Raw genomic sequence first — 20,831 nt, forward strand, 5'->3', positions numbered from 1 at the left:
GCCCACCAAGATCCCGCAGCTCTGAGCCCTTCGCCGGCGGATCAAGAGGATTGTTTCGTGCACGGGAGATGCCAAAGCCCGCGAGAGAGCGTCTTGGGGAAAGGTCACGACGACGTCCTGGTTCTTTCCCACTTGGACTGAAACCTGTAACCCATCCTTTTATCATCCGAACACGGATTAATCCTCCTCGGGGCAAAAAGAAAATAGCCTTGTAGCTAATCTTCTTAATGATTTAATACCTGGGAGCCCGGCGGGGAGATAGCCCTCCTGATCCGGTTAGGAGCTGTCACGCTAAACAGCTTACTATACCAGAGTATCCTATGGTGGATTTCTTTTTTTTCTTTTTTTAAACAGAGCCGATTTCTCCCGAGACTTGGTGGTTTTCTCTTTTTTTCCTTTGGTTCGTTAAAGACCTTCTAAATGCCTGTCTGGGGGATTCCAATAAGTCCTGGCACAGATTCTCCAAATAGTAGCAAAGCTAAACAGGGTACGGCTGTTATTGTAGTGATCATTTATTGCCAGCATAAATACACAGAACAGACCATTCAACCTTTTACAGCAGGAAAGTCATGGACAGATGATGATTCACAACCCGTGTTTCTCTTCCCCCCCACCCCCCACCCTCCGGTCCCACTCCTTTTTTTAATTATTCTTCATTTCTGGCAAATCTCCCCTCCCTGCGGCTTTTCAAATGCATTTTGTTTTCTGATTCACTCACGGTTTTAGCAAGAACCGTGACGAAGGACAGGCACGGGGGAGCTGCAGAGCCTTGCACACGCTGTGCACCAGCCTTGCACACGCTGTGCACCAGCCTTGCACATGCTGTGCACAGACAGGGGTGCAAAGCAGTCAGTCCCTCTGCCCCAAGGAGACCAGCACGAGGCGTGTGAACTGCTTAGGAGTGCAACAGGGCACTGCCCAGCTCACGGCGAGTGACTCTCGCGCATGCGACGCTTTTCTGGGCACTTTTACACGTGAATCCAATGGGGGTTTCTCTCCCGGATCAATATGTATAGGGAGGTCCATCTGTGGGCTTAAATTGCTGTCCAAAGCCAAGACAGAGCTCCGCGGGAGTTGGCATTAAAGTTTGAAGGGGTGAGCTCTGCCCTCAGCGGTTTGCGCACAGCCTCCGCTGCCTCGTTTCATCCAAAAGCAGCAGAGACGGCCATGGTACAGGGTATGCAGCGGGACCCAGGAGGGATCGGCAAGCACCGAGAGACCCACATATGCTGCCAGAGAGACTGGCACTGGTGCCCCTTTGGCTGCAAAAGCCTCAGGAGGAAGCTTCACACTTCGCTTCGGGCCCTGCCATCTCCTCGCAACTCTCCAGAAAGCCTGAGCTGGCAAGCTGCATCCTTACCATGCTGGAAGGAAAGCAGAGGGCGGGCTGCTCACGTGGCCTTGGGTGGTACCCACGTGGCATTACAGCCTGCCGGCTCGGGCTGAAAGAGAGGGAAGGGTTAAAAGGCAGAAGTGCTTGCAAGGCCCTGGAAATGCAAAGGAAAGCTCCCTGGCAATGAGGAAGGAGCGGATGGGTCTGCGCGTCTCCCAAGCCCGGGCTGCGTCAATACAGCATCCGCGCCCCACTCTGGGGGGGCTTGTAGGGAAGTGCCCTGGGCGTTTATCAGCCCCCCGGGACGAGACCTCGAGGCTGGCTGGAGGGACCGGATGTCTGCCCAGGCTCTCTGGGAGCACGATGTCCTCCTCTCCCCAGATTGACGGGAGATGCTTGGACCAGCCTAACCATCGGGCGTCTTCGGTTAAGTCGTCTCCCTGCCAAAGCTAAAAATGACGTGGTGGCAAAACCGCAGCTCGAGCCAGGCCAGGGAAATAACAGAGTCCTTCCCCGGATAATAACAGCAACTTGTGTTTCCATAGTGCCGCTCGGCCTCACCCCTCCGAGAGGCCGCGGCACACTCGGCTGCGCTCACCGCGCTTATGTAACCCGCCACGAGCGCCGCTCCACGGCACACACCAGCATCCCACGCCCGCTCGAGACGGCCCTGCTGCTCTGCTCAAATCGAAGCAAGATGTTCGGAGCCGCCGTGCCAGGTCCTGACTCCCTTCATCGCCAGCCCGGCCGGTGCAAGCCAAAAGCCAAGCCAGCCCGGTGCCCACGGCGTCTGAGATGCTCTTTGCAAAGCTGCCTAATGAACGATGCTCTTTTAACGATCAGGTGGATGCTCTCCACAAACCATGTCTGCACAGAGGGGCAGAAAGCAGCTTGCTGTTGTTATGGCACGATAACATCTCTTATGTTAGAAATGCTGTCTTGCTAGATTATAAACCCATTGAGTTTCTGTTACTCTGGACAAAGATCAAGGGGCTTCCCGTCATGAGCTGGCCCCGCCGCGTCCTTGCATTAGAGCCGTTCTGCTTGCCCAGTCGCTCCAGTGAGACACATCTATTGCCTCTGCAGCCTGCTCTCCCCTCTGGGAGGGCTGTCTGAGAGCAGAGGGATTGCTCCTTTCCAACATTTTCCACGCCGCCCTGCCAAGAGAGCTGTGCGCGCTGCCTGCCATGTCTGGCGTGGCAGCAGAGCCCTCTCCTCTGCGCACACACACCGGGGAGACCCGCGCCAGGGCTGCCGGCTGCCGCCAGGAGCTTGGCAAAGCTCTGCTCTGCCTCCAGCCAGCCCAGCAGAAACACTGGGGGGTGATGGGCCGGATGGACCCCGACTTCTCTGCACCTGGGGTCCCCCTCCCAAAGCTCCCCACGGCACACACAGGCTTACGGCAGGATGAAGCAAACAGCCGAGGCGATTTGCTATAAGCGGCGCACAAAAGTGCTCGCGCCCCATCAGCACCCCGGGTTGTAAGCGAGACGGGGGTGAGCTGAGGCTGCGTTACAGCCCTCTGGATGGGAAGGATCTCTCTGCAGCCCGTTGCCCCTTGCCGTGATGCCATCTGGGCCAGCCTTCCACACACCCTCCGTCCCCAGGCAGGCAGAGGTATCAGGCCCAGATCCTACACGATTTGAAGTGCCTTGCAACTCTGGGTTAAACTGGGGTGTTGCTCCATGCTGGGGCCAGGCAGGGTCCATCCCCACCAGCTTCCAGCGCTGCTGAGCCGGGACGGGGAGGGCAAGCAGGAGCCATCAGACACGAAACGTGGGCTGGTCTATTTGCGGCAGGGGAGAACGTGCCAGGCGAGCACGCGAGTCAGAGGAGAGAGGCGGCAGCCGCGGGCATCGCGGTCCAGCCGTTGCCCCCAGCCCGGAGGGTGTGCATCCGCCCCGCTGCCCGGGAGCAAACGGCACAGCCAGGCAGGCTTCCCTGCAGGGACCGGCCTCACTCCCACAGCAGCCAGCTCTTCCTCCCGGATGCCAGGCTGCATCCAAGGGGGGAAGCAGCCCGGGGGGCTGCAGCGGAGCAAGGCGAAAGCCCGGCAGACCTCACCAACGAGATGGGTCATGCTGCAGCCGTCTCCCCGAGGAAGGAGCCTTTCCAAGCAGACCCTACCCGGCCCCCAAGGGCAGGCTGGGCCCTCCCGTCTGCTCCCAGCGAGGACAGCAGCGTTTCACCGCACGTCTTCTCGTCTATGATAGTTTTATGTCTATCCGTTATGACTCTGCTGTGCGTGTTTGGCCATCGGGCCTTGCAAATTCGCAAGGAGCATCGGGGGCTTTTATAAAAAAGGACTTTCCTGTTGTGCACAAGCATAAAGCGATAAAACAGGAACGCTGTCCGGTGGGGCGCAGCCCAGCCCCCCTCCGGCCTGGCTCGGCTGCAGGTGCCACGGGCTCGGCCTCAGCCAGGCCCCGGGGTGGAGGATCAGGCGCCAGCTCCGGACGTCCGCTATGTTATGGGCTGGAGCTGGATCCCCTCAAGGTGTTTAACGGCACGGCGTAATTGCGGACACGCTAGGCGGCGTGACTCACTCCCACCGGGCCATTTCTCACTCCTGCTGGGCTTGTTTTGGCTCCGGGTTGCATTGGAGCAGGGAGCGGACCAAAGCGGGGCGGCAGCCCCACCGGCGAGCGATGCCCGTGGAGCGGCGCTGAGCGTGTGCGCAGGAGGATGGGGACCTGCAGGCTGCCTGTGGCTCTCGGGGGGAAGCAGAGACAAGCCTAACGCCCTGCCCGCGTCACACTCGACCCCGGCGTCTCCTGCGTGAAAGCCGTTTGGAGAGACGAGCGAGAAGGCAGAGGCGGAGGGTGGAAGGGCAGCGATGGGGAGGAGGCACTCCTCGGCACCCGTGTGACCACGAGCGGGTTTTTGTCTTTTAACAATTCTCATTCCTCGTGGGCAAGACAAAGAGAGCGAGGGAGACAGCCGCGGGCAGAGACGCAGCCAGCGCCGGACTGACGTCATCCCCTCTGCAACCAGCGCTCCCCTCCCCGGGGACGAGGCCTTGGCAATCGCCGGGCACGGAGCGGCAGCACACGGCCGCTTTCCAACTGATCCGCGGGACTCTCCCGCTTTCTCTCCTTTCCCTGCTTGCCAGGCTGTGGCTTCGTCTCGCTGCTGGAGACAAATTGGACCGGGCACATCACTGACGGCATGGAAAGGAGCGGCAGAGACTTCTTGAGGCCGGCAACCGCAGAGCAGCTGCCAGTAGACCCTCCCAACGCCTGGGCCGCCGCGCGAGGATGCTGGAGACAGGCAGCACATTCATTCGAACCGGGCTCGGGCTGGTGCGTCCCCGACGGGAGGAGGTGGCTGCCGGGCAGGACAGGAGCTGCAGGGAATGTCCTCGCCTCCTGGGTCCGACCCGATGCTCTTCAGAGCGGCTAAGCACCAAGGTTGTGGTGCCCACCTTGCAGCAACACAACTGCAAACCCCGAGAGCCTGAAGCCAGGACCTGGGGGCGTCCTCTCATCCGCCCCCAGAAGGCAGCTGCTGTCAGCACGTGCCCGGTGCCACTCAAGCACTTCAGCTCGGCCCTGCCGCTTGGCACGTGCTCAGGGATGCTCCAAAGCAGCTCTACCACGATGCTCCTGGGAGCAGGAGTGTGCGGGCACGGCAGTGCTCTCGGACCCAGCACCAAGGCAGTGCCCGCCAGAGCCAAACCCCAGCTTTTCAGGCCCCAGAAACACACACGGGGAAGCAGCTGACGGCTCAGCCCTTTGTGTTCTCGGCCCGTCCAACTCCTGCCCCCTGCAAAAACAGGGCCAGGAGGCTCAGCAGTCGAATTGGAGGGCGTCTGTCTCAGATCAGTGTCCAGCACGCTGCGAGATGCCCCCATCCACTCCGCCGGCCGTTCAGGTGCTGCCTGGGGAACCGTCAGCGAGGCAAGAGGGGTGGCAGTTTCGGACTGGAAGGGACAGACTGCATCTGCAGCCGGGTGGTGTCCATTAGATGGGCACAGCCATCAGATGGCCACACCTGTTTGTCCACGTGCATTAGATGGACATACCTGTGAGGGCGGCTGATGCCAGCAGACACGAATGGATCCACAAAATGGATAGAGGGGTGGGGGGCAGAGAGCTGCAGCTGGACAGGCCAGAATCAGGCCCTGCCTAATGAACTATCGCAGCAGACTTGCAAGGCCTGGATGTAAGTCGTGGTAAAGGCATTCTCCCATTTTAGAGGTGGGGAAGCTGAGGCTGAATAGGGGAAGGGACTTGCGTGACATCGCCCAGCGATGTGGGGTCCCAGGCTGGTGCAGAAACGGGCCAAAATCTGCCGCTGTGCCCCAAACATCTTCACCTGGAGCCAGAGCTGGTTTGCACAGGACGTTACAGGGGTGTGGAGAGAGGTGTAGACTCAAATCCTTGAACCCAAGCCAAGCTCCGTCTGAACCCATGTCTGGTCCAGACACTGCTGAGATATCCGCCCTCCGCGGGGTCGAAGTTTCACAAGACCCAGCTGGTCACGTGGGGAACCAGGTGTGTGGCCCTATGAGGTTTTGGTCCCGATGTATCTGAGCTCAAACCAAGCGCTGACTTGGTCTCACACCTGGAAGCCCGTCTACACTGGAACAAGCTACCCAGAGAGGTGGTGGACTCTCCATCCTTGGAGGTGTTGAAGCCCCGGGTAGACAAAACCCTGGCTGGGATGATGTAGTTGGGGCTGGTCCTGCTTGGAGCAGGGGTTGGACTGGATGTGACCTCCTGAGCTCCCCGCCAACCTGATCAGCAGCAAAGCCTGGCTCTCAGCACCCCCTCGCTGGCCCACTTGTGCCTGGGAGACTCACCTGGCCACAACATGGTCTCAGCTTTGCTACTGCTTGATATTGGGTGACTGCTTCCCTTCAAAGCCCCAGCTCCCGGAGTCCTGTGATCCCATGAGACCCTCCATTCCCATTGCTTTCAGGAGTGAGAAGCCTGAGCACGTGACCCAAATGTGACCTAATGGCTCAGAAACCAGAGGCCAATAAAAATACCTCGTGTCTTTATTACTGTTTTTTCCAAACGGCATGATTCTGGGGAACGGGCTGACATCAGACTGCCGAATATTTTGGAGGGTAGGACCGCACAGTCTTTTAAGCAACCATATTCTCTCCATCGTGCTCGTTAAGACCAGCCCTCCCTCAATGGCTTTAGGTACTAATGATGCCTCTGGATGCTGAAAGAGAAACATCAGTCCTTGAGCTTGGATCTTGGCAGAGAAATGGCCTTTAATTCTTCTCGTCAGCCATCGCTGCTCGGATGCTCTTGTGAGCAAGTGCAGCCAGGTTTCCAGGGACAGGAGTGGTCTCATCAGCCCGAGAAGATCGCTCCAGCACCTTCTCCTACACAGGGGTCACAGCCTAAAGGAAGCCCCCGACCCAGCAATGGACCGCAAGCCCCACGCCACCCAGGCTATGACTTGTTCAGTTCCAAAACAGGAGCCGTAGATGCGAGCGAGGGGTAGACGCATCCCGTCTGGTGGCCAAAGCCAGCGCTCACCTGCTTTTCTAGCAGCACGCAGCTGGGGAGAGCTGGTCACTACGGAGTCCAATGAATGATTAACTCGCCTCGACATATTAACCATTGCTCTCCGCTCTCTCCCGCCGTGCAGCGCGCCAGGCCCTATTTCCGGGTGGTGCCGTCACGCCAACATCTGATATCACGTCGGCGCTGCCGGCAGGACGGTCAAGTGCTGGGGACAGCCGTGGGTCTGAGCCAGGTGCCCATTAAGATGCAGTAATGATTAATCCACTGCTCCAGCCCCAGGAGTTAATGATGAAATGCTGCTCCTCTGGTCACAGCGAATACGCCTCTGCTAGGCCTGCGTCCCAGAAGTCAGCACAGACTTTTCTTAGTGTAAGGAACATCAGTGCAGCTTCAATCCGGTGTGGGCAGAGCCCTGCACCGCCCAGGGTGAGGGTCTGAGCTGCAAGGCAGGATGGATGGGCTTCACTTATTGCTACTCAGACACAGAGAGATCGGGTTATTTAGGGTGGTGCTGGGTGCAGGACGGGGCCACGGTCTGCACACCCGGGGACGTCTGCCAGTCTGCACGCCCGGGGACATCGCTGCATGCCGTGCCTGGGAAAGCAGGTCCTATTCAGCACAATCGGTGCACAAGCGGGTGCCTCCATCTGCTTGCAGCAGACGTCGTCTCCGCAGGGCAGCATCCGACACTCCTAACGCCACGGCTGCTTGTCTGGCGCTTGCGGACTGTGTGGCGAGGGATTAGGGCACGCTGCCGCTTTCTGTAACGGGGCTTGGATCTGCCAGGCAGGTGCCTGCGTGCTGCGTGTTAGCCAAACGTCGCGCATCTGAGCGGGAGTGCCCCGGGGAGGTTTTTCCTTCCCAAATGTCTGTGTGCAATGGCTGAGATGTGTTTGCTGGAAGCTTTTCGGTACCAGCCTCCCAGCCGGGGGTTGGATGTGTGGCTCTGCCCTCGGACAGGCGTTCCTATCTTCTGTTTCCAGCTCAGCATCCTACACAGATGGCAATGGCCATCAGGCATGGAAACAGAGGGAGAAAGAGTGCACGGGAGGCAAAGAGCTCTGCAGGTGTGAGTGAAGGGTAGACGGCTTTGTTGTGCCCTCACTGAGCGTATCGGGACAGGTGCAATCCGCCTCGCAGGGCAGAGGCCTCATGCTGCCCGCTCTCCACGCGTCCCACTCACAAACCGTCCGTCTTGGGCAACCCGTGTTGGCATCCCATTCAAGACGAGCTCCGTCCGCAGGCTGCAGACGTGTTTCCTTTCCCCGTTCTTCCTAACGAACCACAATAAAGCAGAAACAATGAGGGTTGAAGAGGGATGAAATGCAGCAGCAGGCCTGGTTGCCTCCTCCACGGGGAGCCGCGCAGAACTAGCCCTTGGAGCCTGAGCTGAATCCACAGACAAAGGATCCTTGGGATCATCTGGTTGAAGACAGGCTGCTGCTCTCAGAGGAGCAAACGCTGGGGTAACTTAGCTGAGACCCGGGAAGTTACTAGACACCACTTGCCCAGGTGAGCAACCTGAGCGCACAGAGCCCAGCGACTCTGCCAGCTTCACGTGCAAATCCTGGGGAGCCCATTTCAGTGCGGACACACGTGTATGAGAGAGATGCAGTTAGCCGGGTTCGGCTGAAGTCAGGAAGATTTGCACCTGATAGCCTAACCAAAGACGCATACATATTGCATTGTGTATGTTAGCTAGTTGGACGTGGTACTGGAGTCCTGCGTCCACTTTTGGGCCCCCTATTATAAAAAGGATGTGGACAAGTTGGAGGGAGTCCAGTGGAAGGCAAAGAAAATGCTTGGGGGCTGGGGGACAGGACTGGTGAGAAGAGGCTGAGGGAACCGGGCTGATTGAGTCTGGAGAAGAGAAGACCGAGGGGGATTGAATAGCAGCCTTCACCTCCCTGCCGGGGGCTGCAAGGAGGATGGAGCTGGGCTGGTCTCAGTGGGGGCAGGTGGCAGGACAAGGAGCAATGGGCTCCGGTGGCAGCAAGGGAGGTTTAGGTTGGATATTAGAAGAAACTTTCTCACGAGGAGGATGGTGAAGCCCTGGAACAAGCTACCCAGAGAGGTGGTGGACTCTCCATCCTTGGAAGTTTTGAAGACCCGGCTGGGATGATGTCGTTGGGGCTGGTCCTGCTTGGAGCAGGGGGTCGGACTACATGTGACCTCCTGAGGTCCCTTCCCACCTGAATTTTCTCTGATTCTTGGTGCTAATAGCAGAAGCGCTCTTGCCTTCGGGCGCAGCACGGGCTCTTTTCTGCAGCAGGGTGCTGGGCACCGTGGTGGGAGGTGCCACCCCTCCGATGGGATGCTCTGTGTAGGATCATGACCCTGGGCCAGGCCCCTTCGGGGAACTGGACTCTGATTGTTTTTAGAGACTTGTGAAGCAACTCCTGCCCTGCCCCGTGCAGCAGGAGCTGCAAATCCGTGCCGCCCATAAAGGCTGCTGCCTTCACATTTTCCCTCCGGAGGAGTGCAATCACGTTCCCACACTCGGACAGGAACCTTTGATCCTCCCAGATTTAATGCATCACTTATGAAACTCAGGCCGACGTCCCTCCGCCGGGTTCGGTGGGTCTCAGCGCGCCGTCGCCTCCTGTCCGTGGGGACGGGAAGGCTCGTGCCTTTCTCAGGGCCTGGAAGCACAGAGGAGGGAGGCGGTCGAAAGGACTCCCCCACCAGCCGTTTATGTAACAGTCCCTTTGCAGAAAACCACGGCGGTAGCAACGGCGAGCCGCTCTCCACAACAGCTTTTGCAGAGGGCTGGGATGGCGCCAGGACATTTCCAAATGGAAACTGTTCTCCCTGGGAATCGTTTCACCACGCTGCAGCCATTGCAAGTCTCCTTGTTTCAGGGACCCAATGAAGCAGGGTGGGGGTTGGGGTTGGGGGGCCATCGCGAGCCGCGCCGGCGCTGGAAGCACGCGGGTGCACGGAGAACCACGAGACAGCGCCGGTGAGAGGGGCGCTGCGCCGGCGCTGGCGGGATCTGAACGGCGAGGCTGCCTGGGCTCAGATTGTCTGCCTATCTGTTCGGGTGCTTTCAGGCAGGGCTGGTCCGTCTGTCCCAGGCCCGGCACGTGCTACCTGCAGTGTGACATGCCAAATGGCCACGCGTGACCTCCCTTCCCTTAGTCAAGCTCTGATTTTAAAGACAATAAAAGCCTCTCGTTTCTGCCCTGCCTTCAGACGCCACGTCCCAGGGGGATGTGCACCCTGTCACACGCAAGCGGGTGTTTCTCAAGTGCGTTAGGAGCCACAAACTCTGGTTTCAAAGAAAGCGGCACAGGTCACTCGCCCCATCCGCACCCAACAGCCCCGCCAGAGTTTGGGGGCAGAAAGGGGCGCAACGCAGGGCCGCGTAGCATCCTTCCTATGCAGCCTAGCACCGGGGTCCTGCTGCTGCAGAGGCAGAGCCCGAGCGCGTTAGCAGCCAGGCAGGCACTGAAACATCTGTTTTATTTAAGCTGCACTCAGGAAGGCGACGCTGGATCCCGCCCTCAAACGCAAGCAGCCCAGCGAGCAGAGAAGCACCAAAATAGCCGCGGCGCTGTTCCTGCTGCACGAAAATAGGACAAAAAAAAAAAAGCACTCGCTGGCTCCGCCGGCTCCGAGAGGGGCCCACGAGTCCACGTCACTGCAGCAACTCCTGCTGCGTCCCCGCCGGCCAGCCCAGCGCGCCGCGGCTCTCGAGATGCAGGACATCGTGTTCCCATCACCTCGGCGCTGCGACGCCCCATCCGGCTCCGCTCGCGGGTCGCAGCCATGCTCCTGGAAGGAGCCGCTGGGCAGATGCCTTTAACCAACCTCCTCTACAGCAAAAACCCGCATGCCGCGGGGTCCCATTCACTCCACCCCTTTCCGGGGTGTGGCTTGAACGGAACGGAGCAACTGGCCAACATAAGAATCCAGCTCAAACTTTCCCAGGCTTGGCTGCTCCTCTAGTTTCTCCCCTAGGACAGCTCGGCCCACACCCTAGATCCCCTCTTTGACAACCGCTCCCACTGCCAAGGGGGGAGGAGGTGGGTAATGAACCATTTGCCTCCGCACAACTCAGTTAACCCCTTCCCAGCATGGCTGACCTCTTCCACCCGGGCAGGGGGAGCGCTTTATGCACCCCCAGCACGCATCCTTCAGCCCCCGGACAGCAGGTGCAAGCTGCTGCGTTCGCAGCCTGCTGCAGAGGATGCTGTTATCCCCTCCGTGGCTGCTCGGGGCCACCCCACCCCAACCTGAGCCCTGCAAAGGGCAGGCCTGGAGCAGCAGCCAGACGCATCCCCGTCACCACTGCAACTCCATCCCGTCACAGGACAAGGAGCAATGGGCTCAAGTTGCAGCAAGGGAAGTTGAGGTTAGATGGCAGGAAAAACTTTCTCGTAGCAAAGCACTGGACGAGGTTACCTAGAGAGGTTGAGGCATCTCCATCCTTGGAGGTTTTGAAGACCTGGCCCAACAAAGCCTTGTCTGGGATGATGTAGTTGGGGCTGGTCCTGCTTGGAGCAGGGGGTTGGACTGGATGTGACCTCCTGAGCTCCCTTCCACCCTGAATTTTCTGCAAGTCGAAGATTCATGGCATGTGCCTGCTGCCGGGAGCCCTGGGTCTCATCGGGGCTGCCTGCTCCTGCCTGGGTCTAAGCAGAAACAAAGCCAGCCCCTTGCTATCCGTGACGCTCCAGGTGCAGGGAAACTGGGTGGTGGAGCAGGAAGGTGCCAGTGGGTGATGGCAGAGTCCGGCCCCAATGCCTCGGTGTTGGTCTGTGTGTCGATGTCAGGATTCCCACGAAACGGCAGTGAGGACACGAGCCCGCACCAGTGTGAACATGGACGTGCTCCTGCCATACAGAACAGCCTCGGCGGGCCGGGGGTTTCTGCACCCGCTCTCGGCGTTACCCGCTCCAGGACCTCAGCCTGCAGACTCCAGACTAGGGAGGTGTCCAGGAGGTTCCCCAAATACAAAACTGTTCCTGAAAGCAAGGCTGGCTGATAACTGATGGACGACCCTACCTGGAAGGAGCAGAGCAGAGCACGGTGGCCGAGCCCAGTCTCGCCTGGGTAGGAAGAGAGCTGCAAAGTACGGCCCTGGGTTTCAGCGCCTGGCACCCTGCAGCGTGCAAGGATCTGCTCAGCAGATTGCGACAATAATGCCGAGTAGTCCAGGCTCCCGTTTGATCCCACGTGCACGCACGCAAGTGCGACCACTTGGTGTGCAGGCTGTTCCTGTTCCCATTCAGGGCTCCATGTTGCCCAGCCAGATGTTCCCAGCCTTCCTTGGCATGGCAAATGCTTTTGTTTAAAGCACATGGTGAGAACAGGAAAGATTAAGGCAATTTTCTACAGTGCCTTTCATCTCCAGAGGGTCCCAAAACTGCTGCTCCGGTCCTGCGATCGCCTCCGCTCAGACGCGTTCTTTGCCACCTGCGGGGACCCTGTCCCGCCCCGACAGGGCTGGTCCCGTTCTCATGTAGCTGCATCACACCTCGTGGAAGTGGAGGTTACTCTCATCTCGGGCCGGGCTCCAGGGAGGAACGACAGCTGGATTTCCTGGCAGTGGGATTGTTAGCTACTGCAAAATCAAGAGCTTCATTATTTCCCCCCCATCTTTGTGCAAAGAACAGTATGGGCACAATCCCGTCCCCTACAACGCTACGCCCTGCTGTGCCTGGGGGCTTTCCCCGGGACCTCGCTCTGGGAGCCCGGGCTGCTTCTAGGATAGGGTGAGCTCAGCCCCCGAGCTGTCCCGTCTTCTCTGTCCATGCAGTCCAGTCCTCACAGGGTTAAGAGGCAGCTTGGGAGGAGAATCGCCCGACTTCTGCAAATCTTGGGGTTTTAGTTGCTTCTATTTTTCAAGCCAGTTGCATGACTTTAAAATGATCTGGTGCAAACTTGGGGAAGGGACTGAAACCCTGGGGCCTGGTCGTGCAATCGCGCTGCTGATGCCCGAGTTGCTGGCCACGACACTTCTATGGATGTCAGTGGACACGGGAGTTTTTATCCTGTACCCTCTGAAAGACCAGCGGCCCCTGAGTGCGGGGCGTCTCTTCCTCACAGGGATGCTTGCTGAAGCGAAATGCTCGGACAGCGCACCTCTGCTCCTGCCCCTGCTTCTCCTTCAGTCCTTTTCCCCTTCAACTGCGACCCGAGCTCTGCTTTGGGACATGCAGTGGAAAGAAAAGAGCAGGGCCCAAGTGAAAATGAACTGGACTGAGAAGCTTACTACAGAAATTAAAGAAGGACGAGACAAACGCAGTGCAGAAACCATGGGCAGGGAGGGAGGAAGGATGCAGGACAAGATACAACCGGGATTTCCATTAAACTCATTTGTTCACCCCGTGCCCGGGTGTGCCCTGGGTAAGAGCAAGCCTGACCGCACAAACCCAGCTTGCCTTACGCCCAAGGAGGCTTCCTGCAGGCCGGTGGGCCTCAGTGGGCAGGCAGGATTGGGCCCGTGCCCTTATTTCAGCAGGCAAAGGGGAAAAAGGAAGACCCATCTCCAAGGAAGGAAGTAAATGGGGGGGAGACCACCCGCAGCAGGGGAAGGGGAAGACTTGAAAACGCCCATGTGAAAGCAGGACTAACACAGACACGGGGACCGAGCAAAGACCCGCCACTTGTTGGCGTTAACGGGACACAGCAGCAGGTCCCTGCAATCTCAATGGCTAGCAATGCAGGGGCACTTCAGGAAAAATCTTATTTTCTTTAAACACAAGCCTCGACAAGGCCTGGAGATCACAGGCGACGTCCCACAGATGGATTTTTTTAGGGGGAGAGTTAATTTCTTGATCCGAACAAAAGGCGCCATCCATGAGGTCCAGATGCAGAGTCCTGACCAAACAGGGTTGAAAGAGACCTCAAGAGGTGGAGGCCAACCCCTCGCTCGGGCAGGATCAGCCCCGTCTAGCCCATCCCAGGCCAGTGTTTGCCTTGCTGCACACCTGAAATCTTCCAACAACTGCAAAAGCCAAAAGGGTAACCTGCTCCAGTGCTGCACCGCCTTAAAGGGTTCGAGTTGTTTTAACCGAAATCTCCCTTGCTGCAATTTAAGCCCATCTGGCCAACGGGATACTTTGGGTCTAATCCTGCAACTGGATACTTAGGGTCTGATCCTGTATCACAGACATTTGGGACCTGAATGGGGAGCATGGATGGGTTTCTAGACAGCAGAGCCTTTGTCCTGCCCAGCTGAGATGTGTAGCTGCCGCTTCTGCGTTTGCCACCTCTGGTCTGATCTGCAAAATGGGGTTGCAATGAATTACCGAGCACAAACCCTTAAAAGGCCACTCCGGAGACAGCTTAGCAGGCAAGATGCCTCGATATTGCTCCTGGTTCTTCTGCACAACCACTTGGCCAGTTCTGCAAGCAGACATGCGCAACACTTTGTCACGTCCGCTCCCCGATACACAGTGTCCTCAGTGACTGTGTTTGTGTTACTGAAATGCTGAACACTAGCAGCCGAAAAAGCCCCAAATTAGACTTCAAAATGAAAAAGGATAACCACCGAAAAGAGGGCTGTACCTGGAACGGGTCTGGAACAGCTGGAAACAGGGCCGTAAACAATGCCGTCCAGCTGTGGGGAGCGATCGCCTCCAGCCGCACAGGCACTAGTGACGCTCCCTGCTAGGGGTTAATAGCACCATCTACATCCCCACCTTGCTCACTGCATTAATTAACTCAGGCTATATTGGGCTCAAAAACACAGTTTATTCTGTCCTTGCAACCTCGAGAGTGAATGTGTTTGCACTGAGTCCTCTCTGGCCCTCGACTTGTGCCCTCGCTCATAAAAGTTTTTTGAACACGAGATCCTGGGCCTGCAGCGCGGGTGGAGATGAGGACTCTTACTGGAGAAAGACTCCCACTTTTTTTAGGAGCTGAAGCGGAGATATTTAGGATCTGCGGGCTGGCGGCTTGCTGCTGTTTTTCCCTTTAATTGGATTTTAGTTTTCATTCTCTTTCGGACACCTTCGAGCCCGGAATAAGGGGGTTTTCTTTATTTCTGTTTCAAGACACAAATGCTGTCTCATGGAGACCTGCTGTAAATGGCAGAGGCTTGCAAATAAATGGGTGAGAAAATAAATGTGACAAAACACATGCTCTGCTCTTGCAAAATATATTTATCCTGACACGGTTTGCTGAGCTCAAGTTGTTTGCTAGGCTGCCCGTTGGCAGAGGTGACCCAGACAACAGGCACCGCAGTCCCCCCAAAATAACGTGGCGATAGACCGTACTCAGCACCCAATCCTGGCCCGATTTTGCACAGTTACCCTACTCACCTAAGCAGTCTTATGGGCGCTAAAGGACTGAGTGTGCAAAGTGCTGAGTGTGCAAAGTGAGCGTGTTCACAGGATGGAGCTGTTTGTAAGTGCTACGAGTCCCTGCTAGCGTTCTGGTGCTGTCTCTGCTGCAAACTAACACCACCTTTTTGGACCCCCCTGAAAAATGTCAGGATTGTGGAAGGGAAAAGAAGTGACGTTTCCACAGTACGTGCGTTTTATACAAACGGATACTAATCCTGTGTCAAAAGTCACCAAAAGTGTCCAGAAGTGTTGGAAATCAACTACCTCACCAAGTCCCCACCGACCGCAGCACAAAGGGGTGAAGGAAACCCGCAGGAGCGCGCTTTAAGGTCGTCTGAAAACACTTTTCCAATCGGTGCGAGCGCAGACCTGCCAGAACCGACGCCTTAAACGCGACACGTTTCAAGCGCACACTCAGACTGGAGCGTGCTTCGCCTTTCCTTTTAAATCTCAATTAGGCGTGTCTGCAGAACAGCGTCAGTGCCCCTGCAAGCCACATTTCCTGATGTCCTGTTCAACAGAGCAGGCCCCCGCTTTCATCTAGGTATGCAGACTGGATGTCTGGCAGGGCTGGTTTTTTCCCCCTTGATTTCTTTTGGATGTGGCATTCCCTTTGTGTTCACAGCAACCGCTCCGTCAACGCTGGCAACTCCGAACGCGAAAATGCAGGGCTGTTCTGCTCGATACCGGAGGAATTTGTTCCGTAGACTTTGAATCTAGAGCTCCCCATACGTAATCGCATTTTCCTTCAGCGGAGCAATTACCACGCGCCCGACCGCAGACCCGGCCGAGTTCGCTGCACGGCGTGTATCATCCCTTTTGGTGTTAATACTGTGCCCAACATCACTGCTTTCATAAAAGGCCATTTTCATTTGGTCTCAAGTTATCCATAGAGCTCTGACGCTTTTATTACAATATGCTCCCTCGAGCAAATGTGCAAGCGTAAGTAGCTGAATATTAAGACCACCTGCTTTATGAGTCGGGATTCAATAAAAGGAACGTCAGACTGGGGAGGCTGTATATGTGGTCTAGTTTCCCTCCCTCCTAGCTTGTGGATGTGCAAATATAGGGGGTCAAACATATATCCTGAGAGCCACCCGTAGGCAAGTATATCTCCTGCTCCCAAGAGACACAGAGTAGCAAGCTTGCTACATGGTTTATTTACATGGCTACACTGTACATCCCAATGCGGATCCGGGAGCTATAGGGCACAAACATCTGGGCAGGCAAAACAGGAAAAGTGCATCTTTTCATAGCCTTCATGGCGCACGCTGGACGACCGGTCCAATTATGACAACTCCTTACCGGAGCAACGCTATGCGTGCAAACCGTCCTTCTCAACAAGTGTCCAAACACATCTTGCTTATTCATCCATGAAGGAGAATTTGATAATAACACCATGAAGTCTCAGTCGCCTGACTCCAGAAGAAGTCTTCCTGCAGGTTGGGGGGTTTATCTAGCTGGCCCTTAGCGTGCAACTTGGATTTGCAATGACATCAGAACGGCCCACCCAACTCCTCACCTCCACACCCAGCGTAAACAGTTACCAGCAACACTACCGCTCCGGATAAAGCCACTGCAATAAGCCAAAACCTTTCCAAAAACCAGACCAGAGGTTCCCGGGATGCTCCCTGTTCCCACCGCTCTCCTTGCAAGGGTTTTTCAAGATCCTCGCGCAGCCAGGTCCGGCTGTAGTCTGGAGGAACGCTAAGCTTGCAGGGCCTCCACCAGGAATGTCTAGCTCCAAACATACGCAGTCTGGGCAACCAAACTGATCTCACCCAACTAAGGAATTTTTGCAAAAGCCTTTGCTTAGGTTTTTGTAAGAACATTAAAAACTCAGCCACCAGCACAAGGCTCGGCTACGGCCTTTGCAGCAACCGGCGCAAGGCTAGGCTAAGTCTCCTTTCAAAGGTCACAAAACATCTCGTTCTCCAACTTGTATCTCCCTACACAAACACTGAATACTCCGGTATTTTCCTCTAGGAAAGTACCGAGAACGCCCCAGTCTCAACTTCAGGGAAAAACACCGGCCCTCTCCATCTGGCCCCCACATTAGGGAGCTGGAGCTGAGCTCAGCATCTCCAAGGGCGTTGTGGAAGGTCCGATTCGAACGGGATTGTCAAGCTTTGGAAACGCGGGCGTTTGCCTCACTGCTGCGTCCGTCGCGGGCAGGCAACCGGAGGTGTTCCAGCTGCGCGGGGAACGGCTCTCGGGAGCTTTAAGTTTGCTTTTGGGCCTGAATCACTTTGTCTCCTGAAGTGCAGAAAAGCTTTCCCCTCAAGTGACGGACCCGGGGCGACCACATGCCAGCTACAAGACAGAAGAGCAGTTCTCGCAGCTCGACCCTAGCCTGGCTCCCAAATCAGGGACTTGGCTTGGTGGACCCGTGGTAGACGGGTCGTTGCGTCTCTAGACACCCTGAGTGCGCACAGCTGAGATGTCCCTGGACCTCAGGGACATCTCGGGAGTTTCTCTGCACACCCCCGAGGCCGGAGGGATAAGGAAGAGTTTGCAAAGAACATCACCCGCCCTACAAGTGCCCACGGCTCAGCACGGGCAGGAGGCTTGGCAGGGCCATGAGATGCCACAGACCAGGGCTCACGGGGGAAAGGCCCTTCTGCAAGGCAGGGGCACAAGGGCACCTCACTGGCCCCTGCCCGGGCAAAGCTGCCTCCCCTCGCCCTGGGCTGGGCCCGGCCTCCGTTCCTGCCCTGCACCGCTGCCCTCCTGCTGCAGGACAGGGCTGGAGGGTGCCTGGGACCCAGTGCTGGGGCAACACAGCGGGCTGCCCGGGGGCACCCCCCAGCCAGGGCAGGGTAGGGCAGGGGGTCTTTGACAGCCCCCAGCAGCCTCCTGCCCGTGTGTGAGCACAGAAGGGGAGAGGACATCTCCCAGCCCTGTGCACCCTGGTGCACCCCAGCTCCATGTCCCCAGCCTTGTGCACCCTGGCTCTGTGTGCCCCATCCCTATGCACCCTAGTACACCCCAGCTCTGTGCCCCCCCAGCCCTGTGCACCCCCATGCGCCCCAGCTCCATGTGCCCCAGTGTGTCCTGGCTCCGTGGCCCCCATCCCCATGCACCCTAATACATCCTAGCTCTGTGTCCCCATCCCCATGCACCCTAGTACACCCCAGCTCCATGTCCCCATCCCCATGCACCCTAGTGCACCCCAGCTCCGTATCCTCATCCCCGTACACCCTAGTGCACCCCAGCTCCGTGTCCCCATCCCCGTGCACCCTAGTACACCCCAGCTCCGTGTCCCCATCCCCGTGCACCCTAGTACACCCCAGCTCCATGTCCCCATCCCCATGCACCCTAGTGCATCTCAGCTCCGTGTCCTCATCCCCATGCACCCTAGTACACCCCAGCTCCGTGTCCCCATCCCCGTGCACCCTAGTACACCCCAGCTCCATGTCCCCATCCCCATGCACCCTAGTGCACCTCAGCTCCGTATCCTCATCCCCGTACACCCTAGTGCACCCCAGCTCCGTGTCCCCATCCCCGTGCACCCTAGTACACCCCAGCTCCATGTCTCCATCCCCATGCACCCCAGCTCCATGTCCCCATTCCCATGCACCCTAGTGCATCTCAGCTCCGTGTCCTCATCCCCATGCACCCTAGTACACCCCAGCTCCGTGTCCCCATCCCCGTGCACCCTAGTACACCCCAGCTCCATGTCCCCATCCCCATGCACCCTAGTGCATCTCAGCTCCGTATCCTCATCCCCGTACACCCTAGTACACCCCAGCTCCATGTCCCCATCCCCATGCACCCTAGTGCACCCCAGCTCCGTATCCTCATCCCCGTGCACCCTAGTACACCCCAGCTCCATGTCCCCATCCCCGTGCACCCTAGTACACTCCAGCTCCATGTCCCCATCCCCATGCACCCTAGTACACTCCAGCTCCATGTCCCCATCCCCGTGCACCCTAGTACACCCCAGCTCCATGTTCCCATCCCCATGCACCCTAGTACACTCCAGCTCCATGTCCCCATCCCCATGCACCCTACTGCACTCCAGCTCCGTGTCCCCATCCCCGTGCACCCTAGTACTTCTCAGCTCCGTGCCCCCATCCCCATACACCCCAGTACGTCCCACCTCTGTGCCCCCATCCCTGTGCACCTTAGTACACCCCAGCTCCGTGCCCCATGCCCGTGCCCCCTAGTACACCCGAGGTCCATGTCCCCATCCCCGTGCCCCGCAGGACCGCGGCGCCGGGCGGGCCGTACTCACAGCGCGGCGGCGGGCGCGGGGCCGCGGGCGGGCGGGGGCTGGCGCAGGCCGCGGGACGAGCAGTTGAGCAGGCAGGAGCCGGCGGCGCAGGAGCGGGCGCAGGCCCCGGTGGCGGTGGCGGTGGCGGCGGTGGCGGTGGCCCGGGCCGGGCGGGCGGCGGCCAGGAGCAGCAGCGGCAGCAGCGGGAGGAGGCGGCGGCAGAGCGGGCTCCAGGCGGGGCGCGGGGCTGCCGTGGGGCCATTTCCCAAAGGCATCGCTCACTGCGGGCACGGCATGGCCTCGGCCCCGGCCCGCCCGGCCCGGCCCGCTCGGCTCGGCTCGGCTCGCTCCTGCCCCTGCCTGCCCCGTGCTGCGCGGCGCCGCGGGCCCGGGACGCTGCAGCTCCGCCCGCCCCGCGCCGCCCCCGCCCGCCAGCCTGCTCCGCCCGCCCCGCGCCGCTCCAGCTCCAGCTCCAGCTCCCGGCCGCTGCCCCTTCCTGCTCCGGCCAGGACCGGCCCGGCCTCCGCCCCCGGGCCGAGCTCCCTGCTGCGCCGCGGCGACGGCCAGACAGTCCGCGTCCGGCCTCGACCAGCCCGTCCCATCGCCCGCGGCCGGGCAGCACCCTGCGGCGCCGGGGCCCCGGGGCCAGCTGTGCCCGCTCACATGCAGCGCACCCCCCGGAGCACCCCACTTATACGCACGCACGCACACACGCTCTGAGCACCCCGGTCACACGCATGCACACACACTGAGCACCCCGGTCACATGCATGCACACACACTCTGAGCACCCCGGTCACATGCACGCACACACACTGAGCACCCTGGTCACATGCATGCACACACCCCGGTCACATGCATGCACACATGCTCTGAGCACCCCGGTCACATGCATGCACACACACTGAGCACCCCGGTCACATGCATGCACACACGTTCTGAGCATCCCGGTCACATGCACACACACACGCTCTGAGCACCCCAGTCACATGCACGCACACACGCTCTGAGCACCCCGGTCACATGCACGCACACACACTCTGAGCACCCTGGTCACATGCATGCACACATGCTGTGAGCACCCCAGGGAGCTGAGCTGCCCTCCTGCCCCTGCATGCCGGGGTTCACGTTCTCCTCAGCTCTCAGAGCGCTAAAGCGAACCCGTCCCCATCAGTGACATGGTTGCAAGGCCTGAATTACATGGGCCCAGATCCCAGACAGCTCACCTACCTCCTCTTTCAGCACCTGAGCTTTCCCACTTGCCCTTTTGGGTCTAATTCGATTTAATTTGCTATTTAAGCCTAGCACGTCAAGGACTGCTGCCAGGCCAGGTCCCAGCCAGAGGCTCAGACCAACCAAATAAGGAAGGGTTTCCCCGTCCCCCAGTCCGGACTGGGGGTTTGTTATCCTGGCTGAATCAGGGCCACATGAAGCCCATTGTCTGTTTCTAGCGGGAAGAGGGAGCTACCAGCCAAAGTGAGGAGACTTGTGGGGCTGCCC

At 58.5% G+C, this 20,831-nt stretch overlaps 1 protein-coding gene across 2 annotated transcripts in view; it reads right to left on the reverse strand.

Moving 5' to 3' along the window:
* Positions 1-19,727, reverse strand: part of PKD1 (polycystin 1, transient receptor potential channel interacting) — a 91,130-nt gene extending 71,403 nt beyond the window's left edge. For both annotated transcript variants that reach the window (XM_059716463.1, XM_059716462.1), the window contains exon 1: positions 19,354-19,727. In XM_059716463.1, coding sequence (XP_059572446.1) covers positions 19,354-19,607 — 254 coding nt within the window. In that variant the 5' untranslated portion in view covers positions 19,608-19,727. The remainder of the gene's footprint in view (positions 1-19,353) is intronic.
* Between the last annotated feature and the right edge of the window lie 1,104 nt (positions 19,728-20,831).

Source organism: Alligator mississippiensis, chromosome 13, assembly GCF_030867095.1.
Source record: "Alligator mississippiensis isolate rAllMis1 chromosome 13, rAllMis1, whole genome shotgun sequence".
Classification (NCBI taxonomy): Eukaryota; Metazoa; Chordata; order Crocodylia; family Alligatoridae; genus Alligator; species Alligator mississippiensis.